We start from the raw sequence: 16,758 nt of genomic DNA, 5'->3' as shown, positions 1-16,758 counted from the left end.
GGGGGGGGGGGGGGGGGGGGGGTGAGAGGCCTGACCACTTGGCCTCAAAGTTTGCCAAATGGATGCCCTTGTCAGAAGTACCATGTGAGGGTGTATTGGCCAGGTGGCCAACTTAGATTAATTCAAACAGTTTAACCCTACATATGAGACAGTGACTGTAGAGATGCTGCAGTGTGTGTAGAGTTATCTTACCACAGAAATGGTAAAGTAAAAGTATCCCTGTAACAGGCCGTGAAGGCCCATAGGGTTGTGAGATGTTGAGGTTCCCATATTTTCTAGACAATCGGCTCATAGACGGCGGCAAGGTTGTCAGCCCTACGTGCCGGCTGCCCTTTACCTGCAAGAATATTCCTGGTACTCATTTCTGTTAGAGGCTGAGTCAACCCCAGGGCCATAGTGCAGCTGGAAAGATTAGGTCAATTGAAAAAATCCAATGACCTCATCAGGACTTGAACCCGCGACCTTCCAGCTTGTAGCATAGTACCTCAACCAACTATGCTACCGCGTGCCCCCTAAATGGTGCACACAGAAATTCACTTGCAGAAGGCCTCATTAGAGGTTTCTTTGATGATGACCATGAATAATAATAATAATAATAATACCAGGAAAGCATTCAGTAGTTTCTGTATAAAAGCCAGCTCTACTAGTAATGTCACAAATATCAGAAAGGAATAAATCTTGAAGCCTGAGTGCTAGGGTTCCGCAGTGGTTTGAAAGGAGAAGTGCCAGGGAAAACCCTTACGATTTTTTTTAATTCGCATAGTGTAGGCTGGAGTCCAGTTTGGTCCACTCGGCACAGCAGCCACTGATTGGCCTATTGTACTTGCCCCCAGTGAGTATGATGATGGAGAATTTGGTTGAATGAAGATTGGCAGGGGAAACTAAAGTACTCGGAGAAAACGTACCCCAGCGCCACTTTGTCTACCACAAATCCCACTTGACCAGACCCACGTTTGAACCCGGGCTGCCGCAGTGGGAAGCCAGCGACTAACCGCTTGAGCTATGGCGTGTCCTAAACCTTTGTGATAAGGGAGCAGGAGGGGACAAAAGGAAGAAGATGGTACATATAATTGTTAACGAAATATGGCATCTTTCTAGATTACACTGTACGCTACATACCACATGTTGGGCTCCTGAATAGTAAATAGTTGCTGCCCTGCTCTGTATATGCAGTCTCATTGTAGCAAACACCAAACTGATTTTCTTCTTAATTTAAATGCAGCTTTCCATATGAACTGAAGCACTCTCTGCTTGGTGTGTTGCAGCACGGAACATCCTGCAGCATCTGAATGTATCCAACTTTGAGATGTGAGTTCCTTGTGGTAAGTTCCTCACTCCTGTTACTGCTATGTTTCAGATGTGAGTGCCTTGTGGTAAGTCCCACAGTTCTAAGTCAGTGTTGTTCTGGGTGCAGGTTCATTACATTTTAATGTATATTTTTGTATGTATATATGTGGCACTGTGCATTCAACAACTTCATGTCATTACTGCAGCTTGGTGTCATCTTGTTATATATATACAGTTATGTGGCACAGTGGAACTGCCTGCACACAGCACACATAACTCAGTTTCACTGTACATTTCCATGATTGCATTTGGTTTCAATTTGTAAGTACAGTATGGCATTAAGTATTTGCAGTGTTCTTCTGAAAATGTAAAATATAGTCCCTTTTTTTTATGATTGGCAATTCTACATTTTGTGTCACTTGCCCACTGTCACTGCTTCCAGAGATCCCACTGGTCCATCAGATGTCTTATCAGATTTAATTCTGATATCTAGGCTGAAGTGTTATCATGTTACATGTGTTTTGCGAGGCTATAAATTTGATCTTTATTTCTAAACATGCAGAAGTACCCATACTTTGGCCAGGATATTGATGCTTTTCCTTGTCAGTATCACAATACACTGTAGCTAAAGCCTTTTTTTTTTAATTAATAGCATATTTACAATCTACTCTCAATAATATGGAGTAATAAGTAAATTTGTTCTAAGTAAGTGTCTTGAGTACACCTATTTAGAACCTATTAATTAAATAATAATAAAGAAAAGTTTTACCTAAAAAAATTTAAATTCACATAGTGGGGGGGTGGAGTCCAGCTGGGTCCCCTTGGCATGTTGGCCACTTATTGGCCTATTGTACCTGCCCCAGGTGATTATGATGATGGAGAATTTTGTGGAATGAAGATTGGCAGGGGAAACTGAAGTACTCGGAGAGAACCTGCCCCAGTGCCACTTTGTCCACAAATTCCATTCGACCAGACCTGGGCTTGAACCCGGGCCGCCACGGTGGGTAGCCAGTGACTAACAGCTTGAGCTTGGCGTGGCCAAGGTTTGCTTTGAAGAAGGAACAACACTTGCATGAAGGTAATGGGTAACCATATAATTAAAAAAATAAATTTGTTGGTAAAGAGGATTTAAGTTGCATCCAGAAATGAAGAGGACTGTCCTCTGGGATGTGACACCATGTAGTCTGATAGATAGTTGCAACATTTTGGAGGAACCTGCTGCATCCATTATCAGGGCGGAAGATGTGAGTCAAGCAGGGAATATGGTAGGTAACATACGGAAATGAGGTTCAGGGTGAGGATGAAATGGCCTACTGACTTCCATTGGCTCACATCCAGCCCCATTCCTTGTATTACATACCATTTTCTCCACTTGACCAACCTGTGTCATGTAAATTGAGGCAGCAGGTTCCGCCGAAATATTGGTAACCGTGTACCAGACTGGATGATGTCAGAACCCACAAGGCTGCAGTTGTAACTCCTGATGTGTCTTAAATAACAGCATTGATATAAAGAGACTTCACAAGTTATGTCCTTTAGAATGGTTCCCTTGGGCACCTATGCAGTGCTGCATGTTTTCCTGCCATGCCTGGGGACAACTCTGAAAATCAATTTTAGAGCCCTTTCAGCAGCACTGTTGTTTTAGTGGATTGAAATTGTGTCCCTTTCAGTGAATGTTTGAAAGGTTGTGTGGAGTGAGCTCTGGTGAGTGAGGGGCATGAATCGGTACAGGAACTTGTTTCCTTGGCCTGGTGCAGATTCTATTCAATAACTCCCATGTCTTTCTTCAGTTGTTTCTCTAAATTTTGATAGAAGCAAAATATAATTCTTATGAGTTGTGATTTGACCAGGTGGGATGTACTCAGTCATAACAGTTCCTTTCACATTGAAGAATACAACTAACATTGCCTTGATTTAAGTTTTGACATTCTTGGTTATTTTGGTCTTGAAGAGTAAGTGTAAATTCCCTTGCACTGATTGCTCTTTGGTTTCTGGGTCATATTGAAACGGCCAAGCTTCAGTGTGGATGGGCACACTGATCAGAAGTCTGGATCATCGTCCTTGAGATTATCTAAAATGTCAGCACAGGTTTTTCTTCTTTTCAGTTTCTCTTCTTCCTCTAAATTCTTCAGTGCCATCTTTTCGCAGACTTTGCTTCTTTCAAATTTTCTATTATAATTTGTCTTGCTGTTTCAATGTTTCTGCTATCATTCCTATGCTCAGATGGTGATCATCTTGTACAAGAGTCTTCACCTTTCCATGTTCTTATTGGTTTTCACTGTCAGTGGACAACCAGGACATTTATTTGTCATCTTCCACCTTGTTTCTTTCTTCTAAAAACTTTTTATTCCATTAAAAATCATATGCCATTGATAACGGAGCTGGGATAGCGTAGTTGGTACAGTGACTGGCTATGGGCAGGACAACCAAGAGGTCGGAGTTCGAGCCCCTGTAGGGTCAGGAATTTTCACTTCTCCATATCATCCAGACCAACTCTGAGGTCCACCCAACCTCCTATACAATGGATATCGGGGGCTTTTTCCCGGGTGTAAAGTGGCTGGGGCATGAAGCTGACCACTCATCTCCAACTATTACTGAGGTCAAGAAATGTGAATCTAAACATCCACTCCCCCATATGTCTTAACGCTTAATTAGTTAAGCACAGGGACAACTTTACTTTACCTTTTACCTTATGCCATTAAAATTATGGCTTCTTCATACACCTCAACAATTATATGTTTCAGTGGCATTTTTCATGAGTTATTAAAAGTATGTTGCTAACTCACTGTTCACCTGTTATACCTGTCATACTTCCAATGCACAGTGAAATTCTTCACATGGACCTGTTTGACTGTACTGTAAGCGAACATGTTGAAACCCACTGCAGCAAACAAGTAGGGAAATATGCCAGATTAACAGCTATTAGTTTGAGAGATGTGTATGCTGCCTCATTATTTAATAGCCATACCTCGTAATCACTGCTTTGAGAACCTCATTATGCTGCTCTTAATTTGTCTGGATAATGGGGAACTAACCATCACATGAGGACGTTGCCGCTGAATGTCTGGTTACGCTGCATTGCCAAGAAAAAATGAGAGGTACAAGTGAAGTGAATAAGTTAAGTGTATTTCCTTCTGTGATCACATGCACTCATAGTTACACAGGAGACCCGTCATTTTGGCACTTGTTCAGTCATTCAATTTGGAACTGTGGTTATCAGGAACTACTTAAGATTCTTGGTGATCCAACTCATGAAGTGTGTGACACGGGTGTACACGCCAGGGAACTGTCCCTTTCCACAGCCAATACCCCAGCTCACAATGCCAACTTGCATCCAGCGGCCCTGGTTGATCATCAGTGGCCCTCCACTGTCTCCCTGCACCAATTATGACAATAAATTAAAGTTCAAACCTCCCAAAATTCAGGAATGCAGTCTGTAAGGGGCTGTATAATAGGTATCCATGTTCTGTGAGCTCCACACCAATATGCAGCGGAACCCCCATGTAATGTTCTTCATTTTAAGCTTTCCCCTCATTTAACATTAAATTTCAGTAACCCAAGTCTATAATCTTGGTAATAAATTGCTTTAATATAAGATTTTTTCTCAGTTTAATATCCAAATTCTTTGGTTCCAAAAGAAACCTTAAATGGGCATTTGGCTATACATACATACAAGAACAGAATGTAACTTTGTATTCTCAGTCTATGCTTTAGTTAGTCTTGTTTAGATCAGTAGTTCTCGGAAAATTATCTGCATTTTGTTCACTAGAATATGTCAGTTTGAAAGGGTTCTGACAATGGTTTGTTAACACTTCCACTTACTGGTAGTATTTCCGTGTTTTTGGGTTTTGTCCTCTGCCTTGATACTCCAAACAGAACACATTTTGTAAGCTGAACTGAGTTACAGTTACAGTTCACTACTGTTATTATCCGTCTGTGTATACTGTGCCGCTGCAATAAATCCTACAGGACAGTTCAACTTGTGGTTGTCTCTTCATATGACATCCCACATGTTTCCATCCTCAGGTGAAAAGGTGGGGATGTGCATACTCAGATGGGTCTATGAGAAGCAGCCCAAATCAGTGACTAGATGTGAAGGCGTGCATATGCTGGCACCATACCAGTTGTATGTACTGATTGTAGAAGGTTCTGATGTGGGTATGATACAGTTAATATTACTGGGTTTCTGGATTTTGTCCACATCCTGGTACTGAAAATGAACTCAATATTTGGGAAATTGGTCTAGTGATTGAGATCACCTCTTTCTAGTGGACCCAGATGTGCTGGTGCCTCACCACTCTTTCACCCGAGGACAGAAGCGGTTTCCAAGCTGTTTTGTTGTGAACAGTGGTCAGAAACCAGATAATTCTAAGCAGTAGAATGCAGTGAAATAATGTAAATGTCTTATCGTTAATAAATGTGAATACTGCCCTTGTAAAATGAGTGCCAGAGAGCAGGTGCAGAGAAATGTAGGATTTCTATGGCAAGTGCCTAATTTGCAGTCCTACAGTCATTCAAGGCTGTCATACTAAAATGCCCTTTTACTTCAGAATTTTAGTCTTATGAGACTGTGTCATTTGTAATTACAACTGATTTTAAGTTTCTTGCTGATTTAGAATAGCCTTAAAGGTACCTACACACTGGCATTAAAAATGTGGCTTTTCTCACAGTAAAGCCATTTGACCCCTCTAAAAACAGTTTGATTTAGATAATGAGATGTCATTGATAAAGTTGTTGCATACTTACACTACATGAATCATGTCCATTGTCTCCAGCACACAGGAAGTGCTCCACAATGCCACCTGGTGCTGAAGGGCCATATTTGGATCGGCAGGCATCATTGGTCCAGATCAGAACATTGACTTCCTGTAGTGTGTCAGGCTGGTGGCCCCCTGCAGTGGAACAATGCCTTATTAGGATGCCTGTGTATCAGCCCCTAATTTTGGGGAGGGATGAACAGACAACACATGTACCCACCTTCCCTCAGACTGCCCCAGCCTATTACAGTTCCTGTTGTCCCTGAATAGAGTGCACTGCCTGTTGGGAGACAGATCGGTCGCACCTGTTGTGTGAAGGTGATTGGTGAATCCATTGTTAGAATGGCAATGTCATTGTACTGAAACACAAAGTGATGCCTAACAGTTTATGTTAATGCTGACAGACTGTCTTTGTTTTATTACCTCAGGTAATGAGACAGAATTCTAAATAATGCAGTTGGAAGAAAAATTGGAGTTAACAAAATTATATGATACTGACACATCCAGAGGATGGCAGACAACAGAAGATGGCCCAAACCCGTGTTCGAGTGAATTCCTCCAAGGAAGAGAGGAGAAGGAAAAGAGGAGACCGTGAATTAGTTGGATAAAGAGGATGTCTGATCCAGTGGAAGTGAAAAGATTGGAAGGACAGTGAACGAAGAGAGAAGAATGATGACTCTGGATCTGAAAACATCATTGATGTCAGTAAACTGCTAGGCTTTCACATGATACATATTTGCTGCTGTTTGAAGGTCATTTGCGGAAGTAATGTGCAACTACTCGTACATTTACACTCAAGCACTTTTGGCATTTTTAGAAAGTAGTTTAATGTTTGAGCTTGTCTGTTGAGCGGTTAAATCTAAACGGAGTGAGGGCTGTGCCATTTCCAGGTGCCTAGCCTCCAACTGCCCACCACAGTAGCATGGGTTGGATCCCAAGTCAGCTCTTGTGGGATTCTGGTAGACAAAGTGGCACTAGGGCCAGTTTATTATGAGTACTTTGATTTTTCATGCCAATTCTCACTCCACCAACTGTACCAAATTCATCAATCATTCTATCATCCAACACTGTTTACTTTCAACAGCACTGTTAAACAGCCAATTTAAATGGTATAAATGGAGTGATATTATGAACTTCAAAGATGCTTCATGCAGGATCAGTGAGGCCTCAACATTGCTAATATCAAGCCCCACTATTGGACACAATCCTGAACCAGTTCCATTGATTTCACGCCCTCAGAATGTATTTCCATGGGACTTGAAGCTTTCCTAGTGAAGAGGATAATATTGAGCTGCGTCCCTTTGAAGTCGAACGTTTCAGAGACCTCTGTTTCCTACGTCAAGGATTGGCGATGCAGAGATGATGTTGAAAATTACTGGACTTTGATTCCAAACTGACATGGCTGTCACCCAGGAAAATTCATTTTAATGTTTTTTAACATATCCTTCAGAGCCTTCAATGTGGTCACTTCATAAGAATATTCCCCCGCAAAACTGTGTATGCATTTATCTCTGCTGTCCAAGCTACATGCCCAACCTCTCTTGCAAGCTCTAGATGAATTGTGTAAATTCACAGAAACCCTTGATTATCTAATATCCTACAGCCTTTTTCGAGGTTTTGGCAATGTATTGTCCTGAGTGCTTTGTTTTCTGAGAGATAGAATTTATATTTCCTCAACATTGGATTTGACATTCTCACAGCAGTCACTATGAATAGAACAGCCTTATGGGTTTTAACACCATGCAGTTCAGAGAGAACCTGATGTTTTGGAGGAACATATCACCTCCATTTTCAGGATCAAGGAGTAAGCCCGCTAGCGGTGTGCTTTGTATTTAGTTGAGTCCATAGGCCACGCCATAGCTCAAGTGGTTATTCGCTGGCTTCCCACCGTGGTGGGCCAGGTTCGATCCCAGGTCTGGTCAAGTGGGATTTGTGGTGGACAAAGTGGCACTGGGGCAGGTTTTCTCCAAGTACTTCGGTTTCCCCTGCCAATCTTCATTCCACCAATTGCTCCACAATCACCCTCACCTGTCATCTTGAGCTGGTACAATAGGCCAGAAGTGGCCGCAGTACAAGGGACTTAGTCCCACCCCACTGGAATAAAAAAACTAGTTGAGTCCATTAACTGAGGTAAGGATTGTTGAGTGTTTGGGTTATTACAAGGCATTGGTTACAGTTCATCATCGTCCTTTCCTCCCACAATGCGGCTGCAGCCACTGACCCACTACTTCTTGTTGTACTGTTTTTCCTCACTTCAGCGCAGAGGCCAGATCTGAAAATGACCTGTACTTAAACAAATGAAAATAGAGAATGTTGTGAACTCAGTATGAAGGGTAACATAAATATGCAATGGTGGAAATAAATTAGCAATCTAAAGAATGACATTTTTATGATTTAGTTAGGCTAGAATCAAGAAATGTTTCTGCTGTGTATATTATACTGGAAGTTGTAACATTGGTGGTAAACCCTACTGGAATACAATATTTGAAGATCTGTAGCATTGTCTTCTGGATTACTACACCAAGTAATCTTTATGATAAAAGGTGTAGGCAGTACATTCGTCCAAAATGTTTACCGCATGATGTTGTAACCCACAATTCAGTGAACTTTTTGAAATAATACCTGATGAACTGAAGTTTACATTGGTACCTACCAGAGTACGTGAGTCAAAGCCACGATGCCGTACCACCCGTTTCACCCTCTTCTCAATGTGGCGCACCTCAGAGCTAATTTTTATATTGTGGTCACCAAGTCGCACTGTCAGACGTGCTACATCCCACGAACTCATGCTGCAACACAATTAACTTTGTGTCTATGATTCTGTATCTCATAGCTCATTGATATCTGGCTGGGAAATAGATGTCTCTGCCCACTCCCTGGATTTTTTAAAAAAATTGAAATTGAAAAAGGAGAAATATACCAAACTTAAAATTATTAAAAATGTATATATTAATTTAATTTGAATACAAGCTCAATATAAGAAATATATTCTTAAATGGATTAAATGTAAATCTACAAACAAATTTTCTACCTGCCCTCCTCAGGAGGAAATCTTAACAGTGCCCATAAATCCATGTCATTATGCCAGAACAATTCCCCTCCTGCACGTATCTCCAAAGAAAATTTGCTGTACAATTGTATTCATGTTTTCTTGGTGAAAATTTGAAGAAAGATTTCCAGAAATGTTTAATTTTGTAGTCCAGGAATAGATATTTAAAATCCCACAGTTTTGCAAGCTGACTTTCCAGATATTAACTCTGGCATAATGGTGTTAGTACTGGCAAAGTGAACACTCAGCCATCTGAACTGTCTTCCTACACTATCATAATCCTGCATTTTGTGACCAGTACAGGCAAATATATTGACTTTCTATTTATTTAGATAATTGTAGAGTAATAAATTTTGTATACTTGATATGTGTAAAACATTTTTATTTTATTTCATCATTAAGACGAGATGCACATTGTATATAAGAGAAAAGAGAAAAGTTAAACTACAGTAAGGAATCTTTATGGTTTTCATCCTGCTATGTATTTGATAAACAAGTGAATGGGTATATCAACACAAATATCTTTAAATGAAGACAAAAATGGACACTGTTGTATCCCTGTTGACTGCCTCTGTGGTCTAGTGGTCAGAGTTCCTGGCTACAGATCCAGAGGTCTAGGTTAGATTCCCAGCACTACCAGATTTTCTGAGAAGTAATGTGTCTGGAACTGGGTCCACTCAACCTCGTGAGGATAATTGAGGAGCTATTTCAAGGAAATAGCGGCTCCGGTCTATAAAACCGAGGTTAACGGCTGTGGGGATCCGTTGTGCTGACCACGCGACACCCTCCATCTGCTAAAATTGGCACTAACTTCGCCGACAACTGGCGGTCGCTTGGTCGGTATAATTCGCTTGTNGAGGAGCTATTTCAAGGAAATAGCGGCTCCGGTCTATAAAACCGAGGTTAACGGCTGTGGGGATCCGTTGTGCTGACCACGCGACACCCTCCATCTGCTAAAATTGGCACTAACTTCGCCAACAACTGTCGGTCGCTTGGTCAGTGTAGTTCGCTTGCGGACTACAGGCCACGGAGTTTGTTTGTATTCATATTATTTATTGTGTAAAGGTGATGCAGATGTTTCAGCCTTTCTTAGGTCATCATCAGGTGTTACAAGAAAATCAAACCAAGTTCTGGAATTGTCTTAATATGGATCTGTATTATTATTTGTTGTCACCTTTACATAATTATGTAAAGGTGAGTGTGAGGGTCCGTCAACACATCTTCAAATGAAGACAAAAATTGATACTATCATATCACTATTATTTATTATGATAAATAATAGTGATATGATAGTATCCATACACATTTACAGTAAGGAAGTGAATAAAACGTTCTGCCAAGTTGCAAGTGACAAAGTGACGAACGGTGCTGCATGTCACACTTTGTGGTCACCCCAAAACCTTCCAATAGAAACCTTTCAGGCTACTTACTGAGCCACACAGTGGGCTGCAGTCAGGATATGCGTGCTGTCAATCAGTGAGCCGCCACAGAACTGTCGCCCACCATTGAACAGAGCTGCCTGATGTTGTAGCCGCATCGAGGAATTCGTATGTGAAAAGTGTTAAAAATCAATTAATATAAAACAAATCACAACATCAAGATTAATAAATCCACATTGTTAGCCTACTTTCCTTATTTTTTAAAAAAATTAATGTAGGCTTATACAGTCTCCATGCCGTCTGTGTGTCTGTGTATCCCCCCTGTTAACTTTTGAATGCCTGAACCATTCTTTATGAAACTTGGTGTGTATATCATGGCACCGGAGTCTGTCTCGATGGCATACTTATAAATCCCCCTCATCAGTTTGTGTGTCTGTGCGTGTATCCCTCATCATTGCTACTTTTCTACTATGCTGGATGTTTGAAACATTCTGTCAAGGTCTGTTTTACACTGTAGAAAATTTTTGATTAGTTAAAGTTGTAGATTGTTTCAGATGTTCTAACCACAGAGTTTCATCACATTCAGTATACTTCCACTTTTGGGGCAGTGTAATTCTACTATAAGGGTTATAAACTAGAAAAATTAACACACTGCATTCTGTAATAATGAAGCTTGTGAGGTGATTATGTAATGGTGTTTGTTCAGAAAAGGCAGGTTTGATCAGAAAGTAACAGTTGCACTACATTACCATTATGGTCTTCTGGGATGTGGCGCCATGACTACACCAGCCACCACAATATGATATCCCAGGATACTTTATTTGTACTGCTGTGACATTAGATTCCCTGAGCTTGGAAGGTTTCTTGTCCTTTGACAAATATTACTGACCATTACCACTTTCTGGGGAACGGTGACTAACATTCAGTAATTTCTGTTGCTGTAACAATTGAATAACTTTGGTTACAGTGTGCTAATATTTTGTCTCTCCATCAACAGATGGCCGGCATTGGTGTTATGTGGTCTTTCTATCATCAAAGTTTGTATTTTATTTATTGATATGTATCAGAAGGGAGCCAAAATTCAGATATTTTCTGTGATCATACTGCAAATCATGAACTTTCTACTACTTTCATGTGGGTGCAAGAGTGGACAGGGTACCATCTATTGAAATTATGAAGACCCTAATAACAATGTGATTATGAAGAAGTACATAAAACAAACACATACATGTTAGTAAAATTGAAATGTCAATTCTCGTTAGGTCTGCAGTAATGTGTATTATCAGTGCTGTCCATTTTGGATGTTTCGAGGTTATGATACACATCATGTTTCCATGAATCATAATACTGTCCTCACAGGACCTTACCATGCAAACGTGTTATTTGTGTCTTGTTTTCAAAGCTGGGTATAATATTTTAATGATAATCAAATATTTTCCTACAGCAATTGAATTAGAGAAAGTTACTGGCAGCTTTCACATAAGATCATTGGAAGAGTTAGTTTTGTATTATATCCACCGGTACAGGCTTGTTTATGTGTGGATGGAAACGTTGAAAGAGATTCAAACATCGCTTTAAGCATCTCTGTTTGCGCCCTCCTTGAGACTTCTCTGAAAAGTGGGACTTTTTTGCAGATAAGTGAGTCATATCCAGATGTTAGAGGGCTTCTAACTTGGTTTTGAGTCTCTCCAAACAGTATCAGTGTCGTGTACTTACAATCCATGGCCACTCTCCCAGCTCCGCGTTGTGCCCACCCACAATCCGTTCCTGCTCCTGATTGCCATTCTTTGCGCCGCATGATGCGTCTGCTATAACTGCTGGAACACTGGCCTCTGTAGTAGGAACAGGAGGGTGTGTGGGTACAGGAGGATGTGTGGGTACAGGAGGATGTGTGGGGGGCCACGGTGCCGGAGGCTTAACAGGAGGAGGTTTAGGGGTCGGATGTGTAGTAGGCCATGGTACAGTGGAGGGAGGTTTGGGAGTCTCAGTTGTAGAGGTCGTAGTGGGAGAGTCTGTATTGATGGGTAAGCCAGGCCACCCTGGGGAAGGGGGATGTGTTGGCAGGGGTGGGATAGTATGGTCAGGTGGGTGCGTTGGAATAGGGGGTGGCCAATTTGGTGGAATCGGATTGGGGCTTGGTACTGCACTGGGTTTCTCTTCTTTCCCGTCTTCTGGGATCTCTGTAGAGGGTTGAGTGGGTCGCGGTGGCTGTGTGGGCCGTACTGTTGCTGGGTTCGTACAGCACACACCAAACATCTGCAAAAATGACAAGCTGTGACTGTCTCATTATCCCTGTCTTGATTTGAGTCTATGATGAAGGTTCCTCCATAGCTCTGCCATCTCGTCTAGTCAAGAAATGCACCACCCTCCATGAAACCAGGCTGTTCATATTAAGGAGAATGAAAGCACCGTGTTTTCCCCTAGTTATTCTGACATGCTATGCTGCCTGAAGTTACATATACCGTCCTTTTTAGCCTTTGCGCTGATCTAATACAGGGATTCGGTCACTTGTTGATGCACTGCAAACACCCACCCCACCCCACGATGCCTCTGGTAAGGGGCCGGCTATCATTATGGAGAAGAACAGTGGTGCCAGTGTACTGAACTGTGGCAGTTGAGAGACCCGAACTCCAAGTAGCTGCAGAAGGTACAGTTTGTGACAATGAAGGAAGTAGTGTACTTCACCCCTCAGGTACCTGCTGGTAGGAACTCTTGATTCCAGAATGGTGCTCCCAGGGAACTGGTATATGACGGTTGCAGCTGGTCTCAATCCAATGGCTTCAGTCACTTCCATATGACCAAGCCAATGGAGCCTCTATATTGCCTCATTACGAGAGCAGATGATGGACTCATCACGAAAATAATCCTTCACACTTAGTACTTTTATACATGTCTGACAACTGCTATGCATAGAGGAAATATCAACATGAGAAAACTAAGGATCTCCCTGTACGTCAAAATCTGGTCAAGAGTTCACTCAGGGTTCGACACTATGACCACATGTTTGCCTGAGGGAGCTGGCTGCAATGCTGCGAGCCAGCTGACCAACGTTACTCTATATAACCTTAATTCCTCAGGTAATTGCGTGTGTTATATGTGACCAGAATCCGGGGCTCACAGTTGCCTTTGGTTCTCATTAACAACTCACCTGTCTGCCTGAACTTGTGAAGTAGCTGCATGTATCGTACATGCCCAGGATCCAGGTCTCCCAGTTACTCAGTTCAGGAAGCTTGAAGTAAGGGTAACACTGCCGGAAGTTCGTACATCGCCCCAGCACGCCCTTGCTGGTGAAGCAAGGCCCCACCGGCAGCACCCCTGGCCACCCCACGAACTGCCTTCTGTCCCGTTGGTCCAGGAATCCCTCATCCTCTGTCTCTAAAAGAAGCCGGCCGTCTCGAATGAAAGCGTCCGGTACGGCTGTAAGCACAGATACATGGTAGCCGTAACTGAATTCCATAATTCGCCTTCAGTTATTCTAATCTCAAGAGAAATGAAGGAATTTAGGAAGGCAATTAAACATTTTGCATGCGTTGTTTAAAAGGTGCTTGAGGGTAAGCCATGCCTTAAATAAGCAGTCAGGACATTGTGGAAGGGTCGGCCCCCTCCGAAACAAAAGAAGAGACTGCACACAGAGTAACAACTGGAGATGTAGGAGCACCTGCCACTCTAGGTACTTCTGCCCTACCGATTGGAAAAGCAGGATGATGGTGATACACCTGGACTGACTGGCACCCCATCAGGGAGTCGCTTGGGAGCAGCGGAAGCGTTGGAGATCAAACACCGCAAAAAAACCGAGCCACGGAAAGGAAGGTGTAACCAAGTATGGACGTCACAAGCACAGCCCTCGGAAAAAAAGAAATGGCGGTACGCCTGTGAGCCATTCGTGACGAATAGCCTTAAGGGCGGAGAAGTTTAGCGCGTAGACCCGTTTCTAGGCAACAATCGCAAACAAACAGGTTCCCGCGCGCAACAGTGGAGGCACTGTTGGGAGCGGTGGTTCATGACGAGGAGTTACAAGCGGGACGAAGTTCAGGAGAAGGTTTTTCTGAAAATAGTCCAAAGGTACATTGAAGAAAGAGGCATGCTTAATGGAAGCCAGTTTGGTTGCACTGACCGTCACAGCACGACACTTCAATGTATGAGGCTTAAGGGCCACATCATCTTAAATGTTAACAATAACATGTCTACTGCTGCTGTATTCTTGGATATTGAAAAAACCTTTGATACAACGAGGAACCTTGGCTTGCTATATACTCGTATATTATCGGAATTAACATTTTCGATCAGTCTAATCAAGCTTATTACCTATTTTCTTTCTTAGAAAAAATTTCAGAGTTTCGGTCGAAGGTGAAATGTCTGCGCCAATGGAATATGCAAGCAAGAGTGTCACAAGGTTCCATTCTGTCACCCACATTGTACATTGTATATACGAGTATATAAATGATACGCCCCCAACACCTGGTGTCTATCTAGGTCTCCTTGCTCATGACACCTGTACGTATATATGCGACAGACCGCAAAGAGGGTTATGTTCTTAGAAAGCTTCAGCCAGGTCTCAGTGCTATTGAGACATTGTGTGAGTGCTGGAACATGAAAATCAGTGAAGATAAGACCTAGTCCATCTACTTTTCTCATAGAATTAGGCCCCCTGAGGCTCGTCTTACATTGAATGGACGGAACATCCCCTTTGTCAATCATGTAAAATATCTCGGTGTAATCTTCGATAAGAGGATTACATGGAGACTGCACACAGAAATGATCGAAGAGAAGACATTCAGAACATTTATTATAATCTGCTCCCTTTTCAAAAGTCAACGTTTAAGCACCAACATTAAGCTAACCCTCCATAAGGCACTGATCAGATCAATAATGACTTGTTTTGAATGCGCTGCAATTTCAATAGATGGGTGTCTGCCATTAATTCCAAGGCGGGGAAATGTCCGTAAGTTGTTCTTGAATAGCAACGATGTTATAGCCAAATATGCACGGATTAGATCGCTCTTTATCATAACAAGCCTCTAAAATTCATTAGTTATTCTAAATGCTTTCCCCTAAATTCTTACTTCCAATTCAAATTTAACGTTTCTGAAATAATACTCGTATAACAAAAATATTTGTGTTCATTTTCGTAACATAGGATATTGGTGGGAAAACCAAAAGGAAAGAGACCACTGGGAAGACCAAGGCCTATGTGGGTGGACAATATTAAAATGTATCTTAGATGGGATGGTATGGATTGGATTGATCTGGCTCAGAATAGGAACCAGTGGAAGGCTGTTGTAAACAGTTGTGAACCATCGGATTCCATAAAATGCTGGAAAATTCTTCAGTAGATGCAGAATTGGCGGCTCCTCAAGAAGGGCTCAGCTCCATGAGTAAGGAAGTAATGGAAGGATATTGCTGGAAATCAGAATTATCCGACAACTTTTAGTGAAGATCCATATTGAATATTTTTAAAAAATAAACTGGTTTAGGCACTGATACATGGTCACAGACTGATGGACAGACCGACGTAAACCATTTTCAGTTCGTATCGAGAGCCAGAAATGTGTCGGAAGGCAGAGAAAGGGCCAAGAGGAAGCGCGAAGATACAAGCAAAGCAGGCAGGTAAATAATCAACAAAGAAATTAGCAAGTAGGAGCGATTGCCTGCAGCGAGGGATGAACGCGTTTTGCGGTGGGCGAAATGTCACATTTTGGCATCTTGAGTATGGAAATGATGAAGTACCGGGGTCAACGCTCTCGGGGCGGGTTTTTCTGCACTGCATACCAGCGGCCGGGGGTCACCGTGAGTCATTAGCCGCCACAGCGTTGCGACGGGCGGGGTAACTGCCCGATTATTTGGCCTTGCCTTGACGGCAGTTAATGAAACCACATGTGCAAATCTGCGGAGACGGACATTCGCTACCGAGGTTGTGGTGTCGTTGGGTTTGGTAAGTGGGTACCAGGTTTTCGACAGAATATGGCTGTCCAATCAAAATCGCAGTTTCACCTCGAAGATGGAGACAGTATCTCCTTCCAAAAGTTGGTTCCGAAATGCTAGACTGGATGGTGTCACAATCCAATATAAATAAACACGACGCTATGAAGACATATGGGAAAGTGGGGGTATAGCTCCCCATTCTTAACCTCGGCTCCAGATGCAGATGAGTGGTCAGCTTCACGTCCCCGATGCTTTTATCCCCAGGGTAAGAACCCTTGGTGCAGATCTAATAGACTCGGTCGGCTCCAGTGCCGGTCTGGATGCTGTAAGAAAAATCTTTGCTCCGCCGAGAAGCGAAATTCTG

The 16,758-nt window shown here is 42.4% G+C and overlaps 2 protein-coding genes across 4 annotated transcripts in view; one reads left to right on the top strand and one right to left on the bottom strand.

The window, feature by feature from the left end:
- LOC111871057 (serine/threonine-protein kinase greatwall) overlaps positions 1–7,963 on the top strand; it is a 31,718-nt gene extending 23,755 nt beyond the window's left edge. For 2 of the 3 annotated variants that reach the window (XM_023863809.2, XM_023863810.2), the window contains 2 exons: positions 1,266–1,322; positions 6,473–7,963. In XM_023863809.2, the coding sequence (XP_023719577.1) occupies positions 1,266–1,312 (47 nt within the window). In that variant the 3' untranslated portion in view covers positions 1,313–1,322; positions 6,473–7,963. Of the gene's footprint in view, positions 1–1,265; positions 1,323–6,062; positions 6,142–6,472 lie in introns of those variants that run through there. The other variant, XM_033754090.1, reaches the window with a different exon arrangement.
- Positions 3,918–14,213, bottom strand: LOC111871058 (proclotting enzyme). The gene is made up of 8 exons (XM_023863811.2): positions 14,158–14,213; positions 13,621–13,889; positions 12,189–12,728; positions 10,524–10,612; positions 8,698–8,833; positions 6,265–6,403; positions 6,034–6,179; positions 3,918–4,663 (listed from the first exon to the last, which is right to left on the bottom strand). Exons 1-8 carry the CDS (start codon positions 14,207–14,209, stop codon positions 4,511–4,513), a joined length of 1,524 nt encoding a protein of 507 aa, XP_023719579.1. The 5' UTR covers positions 14,210–14,213; the 3' UTR covers positions 3,918–4,510.
- Between the last annotated feature and the right edge of the window lie 2,545 nt (positions 14,214–16,758).

Source organism: Cryptotermes secundus, unplaced genomic scaffold, assembly GCF_002891405.2.
Source record: "Cryptotermes secundus unplaced genomic scaffold, Csec_1.0 scaffold73, whole genome shotgun sequence".
NCBI lineage: Eukaryota > Metazoa > Arthropoda > Insecta > Blattodea > Kalotermitidae > Cryptotermes > Cryptotermes secundus.
This window is presented reverse-complemented; position numbering and strand designations above follow the sequence as displayed.

Bases quoted from the DNA above. Each gene is read 5' to 3' on its own strand.
- LOC111871058 (XM_023863811.2), bottom strand. From the start codon at position 14,209: ATGGGGTGCCAGTCAGTCCAGGTGTATCACCATCATCCTGCTTTTCCA. The intron at 13,890-14,157 runs GTAGGGCAGAAG...CTGTGCTTACAG, and splicing joins TCATCCTGCTTTTCCAATCG to CCGTACCGGACGCTTTCATT. The intron at 12,729-13,620 runs GTGAGTTGTTAA...TCATTTTTGCAG, and splicing joins TCACAAGTTCAGGCAGACAG to ATGTTTGGTGTGTGCTGTAC.